Consider the following 19,083-nt stretch of genomic DNA (forward strand, 5'->3'; position numbering starts at 1 on the left):
ATGTGTTTGATAATTGATTTAATAAAATGTGTGATTCACTTATTTTTTAAAAAGGGTGCAGGTATTTTTTAACACATATGATGCTTCTAATAATGTGTACAAATATTAAGTTATTCAATCTCAGATAAGTTACATCTTATTATAGCACTCTTGTAGTAAAAACATCAGATTCAACTCATGATTTTTAACTCACAACTCTTTCCAGAAGCATTCCATAATTTTTAGCACTGTCCATACTGTATACATTTACATATTGTGAGGAAGCCAAATAAACTTGTAAATCATAGCTTCAGGATGAAAATATTTAGGCATTTACATATCACAAAGCTTCAAACAGTTTAATGTAGAGATTTATACATATGCTATGTAAGTAGGATATGAGAGACAGTTGAATTAGTACATAAAGTTTTTATTTAAAGTTTTCCCCTTCCAAGCAAGCTTCATTTACACATTCTAATACTGTACAAAATTTACATTCTCTGTGACTTATTTATTCACTTTTCACTTTCTAGTAGCTTATGTCTTTCTGAAATACAGAAAGCTTCACTTATAATTCTCATAAATGCTTTTATTTATTTTGGCAAGAAATAAAAAATAAAATGCAGAACAAGTCTAAGGAAGGCAAATGTTCTTGTATAAACTGTGACTTTTGGAAGAAATGGTGACAGTTGACAACAAAAGGTTCTGAAGCAGACCTTGTTCTATTCATAATGTCAGCTGAGATTTTCCCACAGAGTACTGTAACTTTTCTTTCTAAATACTCATATGTTTTCAAGGAAAAAGAAATGAAAGTTGATTGCACTGGATATACATATATTTATATATATATTTTTACAACGGATCCTTTGGATCTGAACATACAAATAAATACAAAAACAACGAAGATTGCACTTTACTGTAGAAACGGCGTTGGATTCCAGTATACCCATGTATCTTGACATGCTCCACCATGAAAGCTTATCACCAAGGCATTTTTCGTCTGTGGGCTTCCCCTAATTATTGTTTTGAATTTGTTGAAGGATTCAGCATCTCTGGATGGTTAAAAAAATGTGTTAGGCTTTTATTTACTCCTAAATTTGTTGTTCAAGCTCTGAAAGGCTTGAAAATCGAATTTGCATTCCTATCAATTCTGTCCTTTTGGTTGAACTATCTCATGCTATCCTGACCTGCTCCTGAATTCCTCATGGTCCTAAAGACAGCTAGCAATTGCTTGCTTAACTGAGTTCAGGCATCTCTGGTGATAACAAAAAAAATATGATGAATTGGGGGAATAACGATGGTAAGTCAAGTGTCTAGAGCCACCCGAAGGTAAGAAAGAGAAGAAGTATCTTGTTAGGTGCTATAATTGCCTCCTGTGGCTCTTGTAAGTTCTGTGTGTTAGAAACAGAAAGACAACTGGCATTGTACTTAACAGAAATTATTCCTTCTTATCATCCCTGAATTCCTGAAAACAATCTCCCATTTTTTATTATGGATTAAGTTTGGGTCAGACACATCATCTTACAGAATCTCTAAAATAGTTCATGACTGAATTTGTCAATCCTGTCTTTTGAAGCAAATAACATGTGTTGACTACTTATATACCACAAAACATGAAAAAGCACAAATGAACTCAATAGTGACATAGTGTATTTTGTTTTAATCTTTCTGATAAAACTGAGGAACAGAAATGATGACTCTGTCTAGCCTAGAACTTATAAGGTAGAAAGCATTTATTACAAGAGCCAACATCTTTCTCTTTCCTGATCCCATGAGGAGCTATATAGGCAGAAGGTGTATGAAATGAAGTTGTATAAAAACAAAAATGCCCCTCTTTAATCTTATATGATTTTCAATAACAGTATGTTGCCAATAGAGTCTGTGAAGTAGCCAAAGGTTAGGAATACAGAATCAAGTGGCAGTTTCTGTAATGCAGTGTATTTTGGTGGCTCAAATTTGGAATCATTATTGAATACAATATCCCCAAAATGTCAACATAGATCACATGCAGGTAGACTACAATGCACAATACTGATCTCAAGTCTCTCTGGGGCCAGTCTTCTGTATTTTATCTTTTTCCTTTTGCAAGTTAAGATTCACGTGAAGAGTTTTTGTAAAGCTGGGATAAGTTAAAATCAGTCTGAAATGGAAGAGTTTGTCACCACGGGAAGTTTGGTGCGATCTGAGTTATAGACACAGTATCTGTTCAAGAACAGGTCTCTTTCTTTTGTAGTTACTTATAAATCATCAGAAACCAAGGGTGTGTTTTGGCAGTTGTACCATTAGAATGCATTGTACCTGCCATTGCTTCCTAGAATGTGATATTGTTCATTCCAGAGTTTTCTGGTGTTATTTGTTGTATGGTACACAAGAGGGCAGAATAACTGTCACACAGGCAGGGCCTGCCAATGGTTCTGCCACGTCTCCTTCGAGTTCTGTCCAGGTTCCTTTCTCTGGACAATAGCATATTGTAGATGACTTGTAGGCCCCCTGTAATGACAGACAAGGGAGCATTTAGAGAAGGATGTCAGAGAAGTACAATGGCAGTGCTATTGATCACATTTATTAATATATTGAAAATATCTGTTCTCCATTCTTGCTAAGTAATTCCAGATGAAAGCAATGGATTTTAAGCTGTTCTAATCCAAGGGAAAAGCTGAGATTGACAAAATTTCAAAAAAAATTTTTTGTGCGACTAATAATAAAAGTCAAATAAATATCTAGAACATCCTAGATGCTTAATAAATCCTAAATTGGCTGGGCCCAGTGGCTCATGCCTGTAACTGCAGAGCTTTGGGAGACACAGTGGGTGGATTTTGAGCCCAGAAGTTTGAGACCAGTCTGGGCAACATAGCAAGCCCTCATCTCTACACACACAAAGATAAAAACTAATTGGGCATGATAGTGCACATCTGTAGTCCCAGTTGCTTGGGAGGCTAGAACAGGAGGACCGTGGTTACAACGAGCTCTGATCATGCCACTGTACTCTAGCCTAGGCAACAGAGTAAGATCCTGGCTTAAATAATAATAATTATATATATATATATATATATAGATATATACATATCTATATATATATATATACTAAAAATAGAAGTTATCCAGCTGAGTTTAAAAAAGAACAAATTTACCTTAAACATTCAAATAATTAGTAAAGTTGTATTTCTGATTGTCTCACTTCTCCATTTTTATTTTGCTACTGTGAAGAATCAGAGCTAGGATTGAAAACCAGTTTAAAGTAAACTGGAAATGAAAGCTTGTCAACTTTTTCACACATTGACTTATTTATTTTCAACAGGCCAAATGAAAATAAAATGTCCTTAATCTTGTTTTCTTTGTCAACTTTAGGGGTTACTGCTTCTGTAACATTTCCCTCCCCAAACTAAGGTAGATATGTGTTTATCATAGGAAACGAACAAGAAAGCCAACCAACCTAATAATTATTTTTCTGAAAATACTCCTAATGTCTGCTTCCAAACATATGTATTCTCGCAGCTAATAATTTGTAACAGCAAAGTGCATATATGAATATCTAGTTATATATGTCAATACATATTTGCCTATATGCAACTAATAACTTTTTAAAGCTTTCAAACTTTATGTCACAATCTTGTTTGAGGCAAAAGAAATAAAACTAAATAATATTATTAAAACTGCCAAATTAATCTTATAAAACTAATATAGGTAATTAGAAAAATATGCAAATGTCCATCATTTTAAAAATGAATATGTAATATGCTAGACCTGATGTGTCTCCTGATATGCTGTAATTTCAACTACAAAGCCACTTTCTCAGGTGTTCTTGCTAAAAAAGGAAAAAAAAGCTAACAAAAGAAATAAGAAAAAAGAAAAAAGCTGAATTTAATTATGCCCTTATCTCTAACTTCCAGTCTCTAGCAAATATGCAGACGGAGGACTATTTCAAATGACTCCACAAGGAAGTCATTAGCCACTTTCAGAATGTAGAGTATTCTGTATAACTGACCCTCTTTTGTCAAAAAGTCAATGGCATGAAACAAAAAGAGGCAGGGTAATGTTCTAGATTGTAAGAGATATATGAGACATAATGAGGAAATATAAGAAAGACTTGTTGTATCCTAATTTGGATATGTCAATTTGAAATATATATCTTTTTTTAAGTCAGTTGCAAAAATTTGAATATAAAATGGATATAAAGGAATTATTGTTAATTTTTTGGAGTGTGAGTGTATTTATGTAAGTTAACGATTTTTTTAAAGATAAATACTGAAGCATTAGGATGAAATAATGTGACGTCTGGGATCTGCTTCATATTGCCTCAGCCAAAAATTTTAAAAGGGGGGATAGATGAAGTGTGGCAAAATGTTGATGGATGTTGAAGCTGAATGATGGGTTAATGAGGGCCCATTGTAATCTCAATTTTTGTGTATATTTAGAAATTTTCACGATAAAGAAGGAAAATAAGGGGAAAAGCAATGGCAAATTACACATCCTAAATAGATTTCGTGAATATTGGAGAATGAATTTCCATTTTTTGTGCCTTACTGGTCAGAAACCTTTCAGACTGTCTTACTGAACTGCAGAACATTTGTAAAATCACCTCAGTTTGACTTTAATTGGGAAACCAAAATCACAAGATCATAACAGAGATAGGAGAGAAAGAGACCTACCACATCTTGTGATGCTGTTGGTCAGATAGCAAGCCAGGTTGACAGCAACCAAGCTGATCCTATTTTACTACCTAAAGCAACTGACTGCTTGCATGTAAGTATGATACTCTTAAGAGGTACATATGGGGGGATAACACATTTGGAAAGATACAGAAAAAGTAAGCACAAAAAAAAATCAAGGAGGATACAGTAATTGTGGACACATACCATACTCCAGCTGTAGCCTCCCACAAGGTAAATGCTGTCATCAAGCACTGCACAGCCAGGGCCACTTCGACCCTCCAAAATGGGAGTTTGGAGTATATTCCACTGGTCACCTTTTGGGTCATAGCATTCCACAAGCATTACATCAAGGTGGGAGAAACCTAAGCAACAGAACAAAATGAAACAACAAAATAATTAATGCTCAGGGTCCCAATTTAAGGCTAGGGCTTCTTTTAAAAAGAGGTCTCAAGTCAGAATAGATAATTTTGTTTTTTGAAGACACAAATGCATAAATTCACTGAAACTGAGAGAAACATCAGAAAGACCTAAAAAAACAAAACCCCAAAGAAATCTAGTTGTTTTAGATTACTTCAAAGCAAGAATGCCTGAGCAGATTTCATTGGTAAAGGTTGATTATATGTGGGTTGTTCTTATTAAAATGGTTTATTAAAACCTTATTTAAAAAGGTTTAAAATAATAATAATTTAAGCAAGCATTTTACGGGGCACTTACAATATGCTAGTTTTCTTTTCTAAGGGCTTTATTTAAATGAACTCATTTAATCCCTTCCATCACGCTATGAGATAGTCCCTGTCATTACTTTCATTTTACAGATAAGAGAGCTGAGGGACAGAGAAAGTCAATTACTTGAGTAAGTCACAAGCCAGTAAGTAGATAGTTTGAGATTTGGATCCAGGAGAGGTTTCAGAGCTCAGACTCTTGCAGACTAAATTGTATTGCTTTTCTCAAATGAATATTTAACTCTCAGAATGTTTTGATAGATTAAAAATATGTTGTTCAGTATCTTTTAACTTTTTCACAGTTTGACTATGTTTACAAACAACTCTGATGATGTAAATGTTTTCTAATATTTACCAAGAATTAAGGTTTAGAATGGAGGCTTAGTACCTGTCACTGAAAAGTTTCTCCTAATGCTTCTGCTAGGATTCTCAGTGTCTGGGGCAGAACCTAGGTCACTGAGAACATTCCTCGATTCTAGTGGAGCCCTGATTTTAATTTAGAAGCTGAGAAACACCTAATGGAAGTTTCATGCTCACCAAGCAGATCAAACGCTTAATGTTTTTTTTTTTGTTTGTTTTTTTGTTTTTTTTTCTGTAGTTAAATGCAGGCTATGGATATTTGATGGCGGACAATCACAGTGTGTAAAAGTAATTAGCATACTGGATTCTTAAAAATAATTGAGAAGATGAATAAAAAAGTAGAGAAATTTTTGTTCTTGAAGAGGTAGACACTTCCTATGTAAAATAAATCACATAGATGTTGGAACAACAGAACAATGTACTCATTGCAACTCCAGAGTATACTCCTTTCCTTTACCATTAAGATTGTGGATGATAATTTTTGAAGTGTATACACTTAGAATGGGCACTTGGGCAAATTCCAGGTTCTGACTTTAGAGGCATCATTTGAAGATTTAGATGCCTTCTCTGTGCCAATGTTATACAAGTTGACTGTAATCCTCACAGAAGCCATCAAGGCAAGGATAATTATCCCTCCTTTACAGACATGAAGTTAAATGTCTTGAGTAAGCCACACAAATAGGAAGTGCATAACTAGAATTCAAACCTAGGCTTGGATGCAACGTCTTTATCCTTTCCTCACCATGACGCCCCCTGGAGCTAACCCAATTTTGATATGTGGGCACTATTTCTCATTTAGATTGTCATTACCTGAGTCTTTCTCTCCAAACCTAACCTTAAATGTTAGAAGATCCTAGAACCTTTAGACAATATCTTGTGCAAAAGAAATGAAATCACATTTTTAACATAGAACGATACAAAGTTAATATAAAACATGTTGATGTAAAGGAATGGTGTGCAGCTTGAAATGAAGGAGCACCATTGAAAGAGATGAGAATAAAAAGGGAAGAGTCACAGTAGTAAAGAAAATCCTTTCCCACCAGGGAGGGCACTAGCAGATGTGCACTAGGCTATTGGCATTTCTGAACATGAACTTGACTGAATGAACATGAACTTGGTAGTATCTACATGAACATTACATCTGTTCAGGCTTTATTTCACTTACAGGTAAATATATATTAGGAAAATAGAAAAAAGATCTCAGTCTAAACCATGTAAAAAGATGTATATGCTATTAAAAAATAAATGCACACATGTACATTATCTACCAGACTTAGCCTGTTTTCCAGTTAGCTCAGTTTCAGGGAACATAGACTAGCAGAGCTGGAGGAGATTTTAGAGATCAACTAGAGCAGTTCCTTCATCTTCGAATGAGGAAACTGAAGCCCAAAACAGTTCAATCATGTTCTAGATATCATAGGTCTCTCTGCTTTCCTGTCAAATTCAGTCTTTTGTGAATGCACATAATGTTATATATGTGCACATACACCACAAAAAGTTGCAGTCATATACATATATGGGGACACAAAGGTGCCAAACATGTCTCTAAAAATGCTATGCTTTAAGATTTTTATTGAACAAAGCAACAGAATTTGATAGTCATAAATGGTTTGCTATTTAATTCTTTAGAAATTCTAAGTATAGACAGAAAATTCTGGTAAATATTTCCTTTAAAAATTATATATTAGCTTTCTGCACTTATGACTAAAGTTCTTTATAATTACTGCAAAAAAAGGTTTTTTAGAAAAAATTCATTACTACAACTTTAGTGATAAGAAATAATTTATTTCAGTGAATTCATTGTTACAACAAATTATTTGTGCTCTTCAGTTATTAATGCTCCTGTTTCTTATTTTCTGTAGACATCATTATTCATTTCTTTAATGTGCATGGTAACTTAAAAATAATCCTATCTGCAGAAAAGCCAAAATAAATGCTTGCTCAAGGGTACTGGTAATTTACACAGAGTAGATTGTATTAGGTCAACATGTTTTTTAGTTGGTTAACTATGATTATCTAAGGAGAAATCCTTTTAGCAAGAAACATGAGATGCAAATGTTGTGACTTCAAAAAAAAAAGACCTTTCAAATGATTTCCTCCAATTGCATACAAGCGATCATTCATTACAGCCAAAGTGTGAATTGCACGTTTTGTGTTCATATCTTGTTTTCGAGCCCAGACATCCATTACTGGGTCATAGCAATACAGCCATGGGACATATTCTCCATTGTGTACACCCCCTGTGAAATAAACATAGACATACAAGTTAAGAGAGTGCTTTGAAACTGAACCTTGTAACAGAAAGTGGAGGAATTACTTGCCTGAAATGTATATTTTCCCATTGTGCACTGCTCCTGCGTGAGCTGCCAGAGGCTGTGGCAAAGAGGACACATACCGCCATTCATTTGTTTCTAGGTTATAGCACTCCACGCTGGACAAGTAGCCAGTTTCATTCCTTCCACCAATAACATATAAATGTTTGTCCAACCGACATGCGTAGAAACTGGCTCTTCTACAATGAAAACAACCCACAGTAAATCACAAAAGGAGCTGTGAAATGTTACCTTTTGAAATAAAATAAGCACCACTCAGTCAGGGAAAGGAGGTGTGTTCTGCTTCAGAAAGGGTTGCAAATCTTTAAAAATTACTCATATAAGTCTTAGACCTTCTACCATATAACCATATGTATTGCCCTTTCTGCTTAATATTCTTGATATTAAAGTAACAGTAGAGGAGAAATTCACCAACTCTTTGTTTTAGCTCTTTTTATCTTGCTTTTTATATGCTGTTGAGTGTTCATTAATATTTGGGATATTTGGTACCTTGTAAGCCAAAGTGAAAAATGAGGTAGATAATGTAACAATAATAAATTATCTTGACATTCACTTTCTTTATAGTCCTTCAAGGGTCATTGTTCCCAATTTAAAGAGAACTACATCATCAAAATTTTTCTTCAATTATCACTTTTTTTTTTACCCTTAGTTACTACTACTGCAAATAGAATAACTCTTGTGAACTTCATATAATGCTCAGATTTTGCACTTATATAACCAGTTACAGGAATGTCATCCAAATAGCCTTTAGTGTTGATTCTTAAGAGGCTATAAGATATTTTTAATCCCTTTTTAAGAAAGGTTATTGACTATATTATCCCATTATGCCATCAAAGCAGAAGATACAAGCTGTGTTGAAAGGATTGGAGACAGAGAGACCAATCCTAAGATATACCATAATTTAGGAGTGAGATTTGAAGATACTGAGGACCTGAATTAGAGTTTTAGTAAAAGAAATAGAAAGGAGTGATGCAAAAGATATTTTAAAGGAAGAAGTTGTGAAACTTGGTAAGTAATAAAATAATGAGAGCTGAGGGAGACTAACATTCAAATAGCAATCAAAAATTGGGAGTTAGGATGACTGGTTTGAAACTTTAAGCAAGACTTTGACTCTTTGCTTCTTTTTTTCATTGATGCTACTGGAATAATATACTTCACAAGGAAAACATGTGGTCCAGTATTGAATAAGTGTAATTGTTAAGTGCCATGCCCCTCAGAAAACATAGTTTATAATTTAATGAATTTATGATTCTATTAAAATAGACGCCAAGATTCTTGTGCAATGTCAATTGCAAGACAAAGAGTACTACAAGTTTTTATCAAGTAAACATATATTGCTTGGAGATTTTCCAGGTTGTGTTTATGAAGTGCCAAAACATTTAGGAGGTAGTATATAGTATGGTGATTAACGATTTGCTTTCTTGAGTAAGACTTCCGGGCTATATGATATACTAGGTGTGTGGCCTTCGACATGTCAGTCAACCCCTCTCAGTCTCAGATTGCTCATCTGGAACATGGGGATGATAACAGTCTCTTTCTCACAGGGCTATTGGCAAATACATATAAGTGCTTTTCATAGTGTCCAGCGTTTTGTTCATGTTCAGGAACTGTCAATTAATATATATCTGGAAAAAGGTTTTTAAAAATTGACCATCAAGATGTTTGCATGTAAACGTTTCCTAATAAGTGACAACTAAATTCTTTAATATTAGTTTAGATGATTTGTTACTATATAGGCATGATATTTGTTATGGATGGTAATGTATTAATTTTTGATGGTCCTGAAATTATCCTAATAGGCATCATTGATAATTTTAGAGCAATATTTTAACTATGCTTGTTTTTTTCTAGATTATCTTGATATAGTTGAAGGAAATATGTGCCTTGGAAAATTCAGAAAGATGATGAACAACAATAATAAAAACAGTGGTAGGGAGAAAAGTAGGAAAAAATAAAGAGAAGATGAGTCAGATTTCATAAAGTAAAGATTTAACCAGGTCCATATCTTCTGTGGGGTCCGTGAGGCTCTGAAGTTGTAATAAAATGCTGTAGATAGATGTTTTTGCACATGTGCATTTTTTGGAGGAAGCTTTTTAATGCAATCATCAAAGGGATTTCTGATCTTTAAAAAAATCTAGATTTTTTTTTTCTGGTATGAGAGACTAAAAATTCATCTAAATATTAAATAAGATTTCAAAGCAGTTACAAAATTAAGTACATACAGATGAATTACTGGTTCCTTCTATTTCCTTAACTAGACTTCAGTTACATTCTCATTGAATATGATAGGTCAAAGTTATTTTGCTATTACTTTTACCTTTTCAAGTTAAAATGTTTCATTTAAAAGACTGACACATATCTACAAAAATTCATCCTAAAGTAAAACATATTTCTTTTTTGCACCATTGACACTAAGGTAGGTCGGTACACTTCCTCTACATGATTCTGTGGTAGGTCTAGGGGCCTCTGAAATAATGCATTTTCTTATTTCACTAATGGGCCATCTTTAAATAATTGGGATTATGTGAGTTGTAAGCTGGTAATGGTGAGTTCTATGCAGCATTACTCTAGAAGAAAAGATGCCTATTAGTCACAACAAGTATGAAAACCTTCTATTCAACTGAGTTTAGATTTTGAAGAATAAGAGGAAGATCTCCTTTTGGTGAACTTTTCTTGTATAAAATTCAGTTTTTTCACTTTTTATGATCTGGTTCCTTCGTCACTGTGACACCTGGTCAGCCTGTCAGAACCTGCTCTCTTTTCCAGCCAAGGCGTTCTTCATGCAACACTCCGTGTGTACTCCTAGCTTTATCCACACAGTGTCACTGTTAGGATCTAAATGGGAAAAAATCAGCAGGTTTCACTTCCTGATGAAAAGTGCATTTTTAGGTAGAAATTCCAATCGTAAAGATTCTTAGTCTTTGACTTATTCCCCTTGCATGCCCAAAGTGAGAGTTCCTGAAATGCATTTTAGAAACCCGATTGTTAATGGTCTGCCAGCAACTGTGAACATTAGCTCTCGGGTAAAATCTTACCATACCAGGTCTCTCTTGACAATGCTCCCTGCCCCTCTTTGCCATATGAAGAGCATACAAGGTTTAGGCTATTTTATTTTGGGAAGAAAGTAAGTTCAAGATTATTAAAGATTTCCTAGTGGGATTATACCGTTTTATTTCAAATTGTTCATTTCTCCCTCCTTCAGCCTCCCCTGCCCCCACTGCCAGAAGCAGTATTCAGTATTTGTGAGATAAGTTTAAAAAAGATTAATAATAACTCATACAAATATACTTTAAAACCTGCGTATCTTTACAAGTTCTTTCTGGCCTTTAGAGTTGTCAGTTTATATCCTAAAGCATGAGATTGGATTGCTATACCCTTACCCAGCTTGAATTTTTGACTTTTGTCATTTGATTAAAAACAACAGATGTGTGAAAAAGAATATTGTCTCCCATTGTTTTTTGTAACACAAGATATTACTAGAAACAAAATATTTAAACTTTGAGATATTTTTGACATATTAAGTTCTTGCCTTTTATTTACTCTGTAAAATAGAGGCTTTGTTCTTAATGTTTCCCAAACTGCTTTTTCTATTTTTTTTTTTTTAGAGTAGCTAGGGGGTAAGATCTCCATAAGAATAACACTTCACACATCAATTTTTACTGAAAAAAATTGTAAGTTACCAAAGCATTTCTGTTGATCCAAGTTTTTAATTGTTCCTCTACTTACTGAAGAATCAAATTCTAAATCTGAGAAAAAAACAATTCATTGGCACTACATTTAAATTTATATTTTTGTCTATTCATTTCTGTCAGTAAATTCATAGCCAGCAGGCATGCAATTCATGAGCTGACTCATGGTTGAGTAAACCTGAAGGCCATGTGCTCATTTCCCTGCTAAACTGGAAAGGTATTCTGCACTTTTTCTCTATTCTTTTGGAAGGGATGGCTAGGTAAGATATCCTAGGACTCAATCTGTCCAGCCAGCTCTGGAAGGGTAGGTAATCCCAGAGGTGGCTTACAATGTATTTTCTTTATTCTCAATTGGTTTGGTGACTTCTCAGCATAATTTTTCAGCAGTTTGGTAGCAGCATAATGGAAGGGGGTAGGTGGGGAACTTCCGGTTTGATTCATGATCTACACAATGCAAAATTAACTAAACGTTTTAAGCAACTTTTCTGATCCAAAGAGTGTCTTATATATAGATCTAGATTCTTTTTCCTCTTTTTTTTTAACTAATTAATCTACACTGGTAACTGACTGAACTTGCTATTTTGAATGGAAACTTGGCAATGACAGAAAAATTTCATTTTAAGTTATGGATTGTTGCCTGGGTCAACCAGCCCATAGGGGAGATGAAGCTGCAAGATTGACGGGGCATTTGTGAGATCTGCCTTTTCCCACTCAGCACTGTAAGGAGCTCTTTATTTGGTCTATCGAGTTGATTGTTCTAAATCTAAAAAAAAACGTCTTTTACTAGGGACCCAACATGATATACCATAATGGCTTAGAAAGAAACGTTAAACAGTCCATCCTGTCAACGGTGGCTGCCGGGCGCCGACAGACCATGGCAGGTCTTTTTATCAGGTCAATGAGCTGCTAAAAATTGTCTAAGTAGGACCCTGCCATGATAGGCCATAGTGCCTCAGAGGAAGTCATTACAGACTATCAAGTAAACAATACACATTTTCAAAAAAATTACTAATTAGGTTTTGCAGCAATACTTTCCATCCTTAGGGGCTCTACAGTGAGATAATTGACCACGACGTGAGTTATGTCTCCCAAACCGAAGGCATGAAGGTTAATTATCATGGTGTACAGCCCCCAGCAAAGGGGACTGTGGTGACGAGATGATGACATTTCAAACATGTATTGATAGTTGTTTTTTAAGTAAAACTTTTTGGAATAGTTTTGATTAAAGGGCAAGGTGATGCAGCTGTAATAACAGCAACCAGGAAATAACCTCCAAAAGAGAGAAATGGTGTGCTGGAGAAAGACACCAGGAAGATTCATTAAATTTGTCAAGCTATTAATTGACTTAGAATTATTTCTTTAGGTACCTTTGAACTAGACATTCCTAAAAATGTCTATTGTTCTTAATGTATCATGCCTTATCATTTTCACTGTATAGCCTTTAGTCTTCTAAGGGAGTTTTAATATATTTACCTGTATATAGAGTAGAAAGTTAGATATTGAGTTTCATTAGAGCATAGATTTATGCTGTCTTGCTGCAGTAAGTACATTTTTGAATAAATGGTATTGTATGAAAATTTTCTTTTAGCTTGCAATTTATGACTAAGGATCCAATTTAATCTCAGAGTAATCTACTTGAATGTTATAAAAAGAGAGATATTCAGGTGAGGGGCATTCAGCAGCATTCTTTCTCTATCCTATAAGAAATAGGATCCTATTTCTCATCCTGTTTCTTATAGGATAGATAAAGAATGCTGCTGATTCCTTATTAAATGCTGAAGAGGCAATAGATTGCAGCTTACTGTCTATCACACTGGAGAATTTGCTCAAGATGATGTCCAGATATTATCTGAAAAGAACCAAGTGTTCAAAATCTAGGCTGTGAATTTCCATATGCAGATAAAGACCTGGTGTAATGCCTGAGGAACAGCCAGGAGAGACAAAATATATGCAAATATAGTAGCCATTTTGTCCTTTGGTAGCCAGGAGACTTGGTTGAGATAACTACTCTGTATGCAAAAAATGAGATGACACGTTGCAAGGCTAATTTTTTTAAAAGCTAAGAAATGACTTGTTCTTGAACGTATGGATTCTAAGACATTTGGGGAGGCAAACGTAAACAAGACAGAATTTACTACTGAAATGTTAAATTTCAGTATTTCATGTCTATTATCTAAATATCTGATATTTAAATATTGATATTGAATTTAATATTAAATAATTTAATACTGAATATTGAAATGTCTGCATCAAAATGTACATCATTGCAAGTAAAGTGTTTAATATTTCAATTTTAGGGTTTAAATATATTATTATCAAAAAGAGTGGTATAGCCAGAGAAATTACAGCTCTGTTTGCAAAATACCAATCAATATAATCAAGAAAGACAAGTCACACATTTTTTTCTTCCTACATTAGAACAAATAATTGACTTATTTTTCTCTACTGAATTAACAACAGAAGTAATCTAAACTGGCTAGGCCAAGTTTTGTATTTTGTCTCACATGTCTTTCATTGACTCTGTTTAGCATTCTTTCTCATGAAAAACCACCTAGCACCCATGCCGCCTGTAAAAGTCTTCACAAACATTTCAGGTACAAGAAATAAACACTTACCTTTCTTGCATGGGTGGAAGCTGAATCCAGCTATTAAATCGGGGATCATAACGGCTGACAAAATTTGTACTGTGTTTTCCTGTAAAAATATATTTGAGACATTTAAAACTTAGATTCTTTTGTTGATTTGCATATACACTAGTATTTTTAAAGATGTCTTTATTCTCAGGTTTAACTAATAGATGAATTAAGTAGAGGGAATACCTAACACAGCATAGGTGATGAGTTAATAGAAAAATAAATGTGCCACCTCAAGTGTTTTTCCTCTTGCCTTCTCTTCCCTTTTTCTGTTTTTGGAATGAGGATGAAACTAAATCAACCACAATAATAAAAGCAACTACATTTACCAAACTGGCTTTTATTACGGTGTTAGGATAAACATGTTTGGGGTGTTCTTGGTGTTTTAATGTTTTAAACACAGTAAGTTATTGTCTGTAAATTATCAGTTCCAAAGACTACCTTGTATGATAATTTCTCTTGCTAGACCCATTAAAAAAAAAAAAAAAAAAATTTTTACATCTTTTTTTTTTTTTCAGAAAAAAATTAATTTAAAAGATAATGTTTTTAGAGAAGTTTTAGGTTCACAGCCAAATGGGAAGAAAGGTGTAGAGATTTCCCATGTGTCCCCTGCCCTCACACATGCATGGCCTCTCTATTGGTGGGAGAGACTGTTCTCTCCTTGTTCAAACAAGAGCAGCCACTACAAAAAGAGCCTGATTGGGAAAGTTAGTTTTGTTCTACGCATACCATGTAAGTTTTATGTGTGTATTTGGGGAAGCATAGTTGCTGCGACATATACACAGGTGCATTTGCTGAAATGGGAAGCATGAGTCCTCTGAGTCACTTAACCAGCTTATCCCCTCTGTTGAGCCTGAAAAGCATGGTAATGCCTTCAAAATATTAAAATGAATCTTGTTTTATATATACATTGATATTAAAACAAGAAATGGAAGCAAAAGAATATATTACATTCTCTGTGTGGCACTCATCTAAAGTTTAATAATCTAAAGCACTGATAATTGTCTAAAGCACTCAAAGCCTTAACTTTCAAAGTCTGCCTTTATTTATACATGTGTAACTAAACAAAATTCACTATAAGATTGAACAGATGGGGGTGTGTGAGTGTGTGTGCATGTGCTCAGACATGTTTACTTAACACAACTATTAACTGTATAAATATATATCAAGCACCTAGCATCTGCTGCGTGTTTTATGTATTCTATACTCTGGAAAGATATTGGTATGCAAGAAAGGTTAACCTTGTAAATGAACAAACAAACATATAACATCAAGTAGTGATGAATGCTATTAAAAATAAAGCCAGGAATGATAGAGGGGAGGCCAGTTTAAGTAGGATGGTCACCTGTTCATAGATATCTTCTGCAAGCCATGCAAATATCTACACAATGAGCGTCTCAGTCAAGGGAGCAGGAAAGAATTAAGTCCCTGGACTGGTGTGAGTTCAAAATCAGCAAGAATCCTGGGGTGACTGGACAGAGGTCAGAGAGTGGTTAAGGGCCAGAAAGCAGTGTGCCTTGTGGACTGATGCAGGATTTTTGTATTTTGTTATAAGGACAATGGCAAGTCACTGGAGAGTTTTGAGCGAGTGAAAAACATAATCTAATCTATCACGCTGGCTGCCATGTAAAGAGCAGACTCTAGAGAGGCCACTGTGGAGGAAGGGGACTGTCAGGAAGCCACTGCAATTATCAAGGTAAGAGCTGTGGTGGCTTGAATGAAGGTGGAGGTGGTAAGAAATTGTAGAGTTTCAAATCTACTGTGCAGGCATAGCCCAATAAAATTTCCTGATGACTTGAATACTGGTGTGAGAAGAGTTGAGTCATTAGGGATGGCTGCTAGGATTTTAACCTAAATAACTGAATGGAAGGTCATGCAATTTGCTGAGGCGGGGAAGACTAAAGAGGAGTAGGTAGGGAGTTGGGAAGAGAAGTTATGAGCTCTGTTTTGGAATTAACCTTGAGAGACCTATAGGATCTCAAACAGGAAGTGTCTGGTAGGCCACTGGCTAAACACAGCTACAGGTGCAAATTTTGGAGTCATTAGTTCAGAGTTATTATTTAAAACCATAGGACTAGGGGCAACCATGTATGGAGAGTGTATGAAAATGAAAGACCAATAGGTCCTCAGAATGAGCCCTGGAATAGAAGAAGCAAACCAACAAAGGAAAAGAATGCTCAGAGATAGGGGGAACAGTGTGGTATTTTGAAAGCAAATAGTGTTTCAAAAGGAAGGGAGGTGAGCGACTGCGAAGTGACCGTGGGATTTGGCAGCAGGAAGGTTGTTGGTGGCCTCGACAAGCATTGCTTCAGTGAACCAGAGGGGATGAAAGCCTCAGTGCAGACTACTCAGGAGAGACTAAGATGTAAGTAAGTGGAGGTAAGAGGATAGACGCTGCTTCTTAGGACTCTGCAATAGAAAGATTACAGCTGGAGGATGCAGCATCGAAAGGTTTGTTTGGTTGTTTTTAAAGTTCAGACACACTGGAAAGTCCTTGAGCAGCCAAGAGGGGATGAGGAATAGACCTGAGGATTGGAGCAGAAACAGTAATGGGGGAAGACAGAATATATAAGTTGCAATGGAAATAAGTGAATAGATTGAGAGTAGCAACATGAAGAATTTATCTTCTGAATGCTTCTATTGAACTAAAAAGTAAGGCTACCAAGTGAGAGTAAGGATGGTGACTTTGAAGAAGGAGGCATTTGAAAAGACCAAAAAGTGAAATAGTTTCCTTGGAGGGTAGAAAGGTACATTGACCACAGAAGTTTAGTGGAGCTGAATAGTAGCCAGCTTGGCTGTGTGGTTTTCTCTACTCATATTTAGTTGCTCAGGGGCAGGGGAGAGAGGTAAGAGAGTTAGGTTTAACCAGGACTAGTATTGCCAGGCAAATACAGAGGAAGGAGAGAGAGAACAAAAGGGCAGCAGGTATATGAGGAGAGTAGTTATGGGGATGGGCCATAGAAGCTAAGCTCGGCAAAGAGGGAAGTAAAGACATGAGGGGATGAAAGAGAGTGAAAAGGTGGTATTACCAGCAAAACAATGGATTACTACCACATAAAGAGGCAGCAAATGGTATCAACTGCAGATATCCTTTTAAGTGCTTGAGGTTTTAAGGGTTTGAGAATGGCAATAAGGAGAAAAGAGAAAAGCTACTGGCATCCAGTAATATAAATTATTTGGGGGAAGGAGATATACACTGGCTCCCACTAGAAAGAGTGGCTGGGAGACAGTACTCTCAGAAGATAGTCAGATTTTGGCCTGGTATGGTGGCTCACACCTGTAATCCCAACACTTTGGGAGGGAAAACTTTGATGGTTAGGTTGGGTGGTAAATTGAGTTTTATTTGGGGACATAAAGGAAGAGGTAAGAGTACCAGGGGGAAAGGAAGACCCAGTAGACTTGGATTTCACATAAGGAGGCTTCAACTCAAGAAAAAATTATGTCTAGATCTGGTTAATTGAGTTTTTGTGAAATTAACCTTGGAACTTGACTAAGAATGATGATACTTTTTCTACAGGGAAATGGTTGCATATTTCCATAAACTTGAGCACTGACAAAGTCTATGCATGTCTATTAGAATATTATCATGCGTTCCTATCACTAATGACATGCAGAGAGTTGATAGGAGTTAATGTTTATATCTGAGTAGAAAACCTTATGTGTATATTTTGATTATATTTCCAGTAACTAATATATTTGCTGATTTCAAATTGTGGTCATCAATAGATCATCAACAGATACAACTATATTTATTTAAATGAGTACAACTATATACAACTATATACAACTATATTTATTTAATTGAGTATTTAAATGTTTGTGTTTTATGAGCATGTATTAAAATTTGCAATTTTGAATTTCAAAGGCACACATCTCGGATACCATTTTCATAAGGACTAATGTTTAACTTAAGAAGATTTCATCTTTGGGAGTGACATACATAACATCTGAACCCATGGATTTAAAAGCTTTCTCCTTGTCAGCAATGATAGTAAAGCATGTTGTATAGTATCATAAGAGTGTTATCCTTTATATGTTTTGGTATTAATTGCACCAGGTATTATAATATAAGACTCTCGTATTTTAGAGATGGTTGAGTCTCTTCACAGTTTTTAAAATGAGGAATGATGAAGAGTTCCTTGTAAATGAGTGGGAGCCACTTTCCATTGTGATCCAATATTGATTTAATTTCACCAAATCAAAAGCAAAAGCATGACTGTTACACATCTAACCAAATACATATGTCTACGTGAAAGACTGTGTATTATAGTGATTAAAGACTAAGGCTCTGAAATCAGACAGACCTAGTTGGAATCAGCTCAGCTTCTTCTAAGCCATGTTTGCTGGCAAGTCATTTAACCTCTTCAGTCTTAGTCTTCTCATAGTAAAACTAGAGCTATCATGGAATGATTTGCAGGATGCTTGTGAGGATTAAGTCAAATGATGCAGGTGAGTGCTTAGCAAAGTTCCTGGCAATAAGGAGTACTCAATAAGTACTACTACTAACATGATAGAAGTCAACTATGGTTGATCAGATGGATGGAGTATGCAAATCATTCAAGGGATTGTGGCAGATGCTCTTGGTCACTAGCCCAGATCCCTTTACCAGACTGGTGCACCCATTCCCTAGGGGCTTAGTGCTGGCTGCTGATGGTCATAGCAGCTCCTCCAGCTGAACAGGCCACCTCAGTGCCTTCCCTCATCCCTCCCTGGGG

At 35.3% G+C, this 19,083-nt stretch overlaps 1 protein-coding gene across 1 annotated transcript in view; it reads right to left on the reverse strand.

Annotated features, from left to right (window-relative positions):
• Positions 1-393: 393 nt before the first annotated feature.
• Positions 394-19,083, reverse strand: part of KLHL14 (kelch like family member 14) — a 98,941-nt gene continuing 80,251 nt past the window's right edge. The window contains exons 5-9 of the mRNA XM_017507134.2: positions 14,351-14,429; positions 8,035-8,225; positions 7,795-7,953; positions 4,836-4,993; positions 394-2,469 (exon numbers count right to left, since the gene is read on the reverse strand). Of these exons, the coding sequence (XP_017362623.1) occupies positions 2,329-2,469; positions 4,836-4,993; positions 7,795-7,953; positions 8,035-8,225; positions 14,351-14,429 (728 nt within the window). The 3' untranslated portion in view covers positions 394-2,328. The remainder of the gene's footprint in view (positions 2,470-4,835; positions 4,994-7,794; positions 7,954-8,034; positions 8,226-14,350; positions 14,430-19,083) is intronic.

The sequence above is a fragment of the Cebus imitator genome, unplaced genomic scaffold (genome assembly GCF_001604975.1).
Source record: "Cebus imitator isolate Cc_AM_T3 unplaced genomic scaffold, Cebus_imitator-1.0 Scaffold369, whole genome shotgun sequence".
Taxonomy (NCBI): Eukaryota; Metazoa; Chordata; class Mammalia; order Primates; family Cebidae; genus Cebus; species Cebus imitator.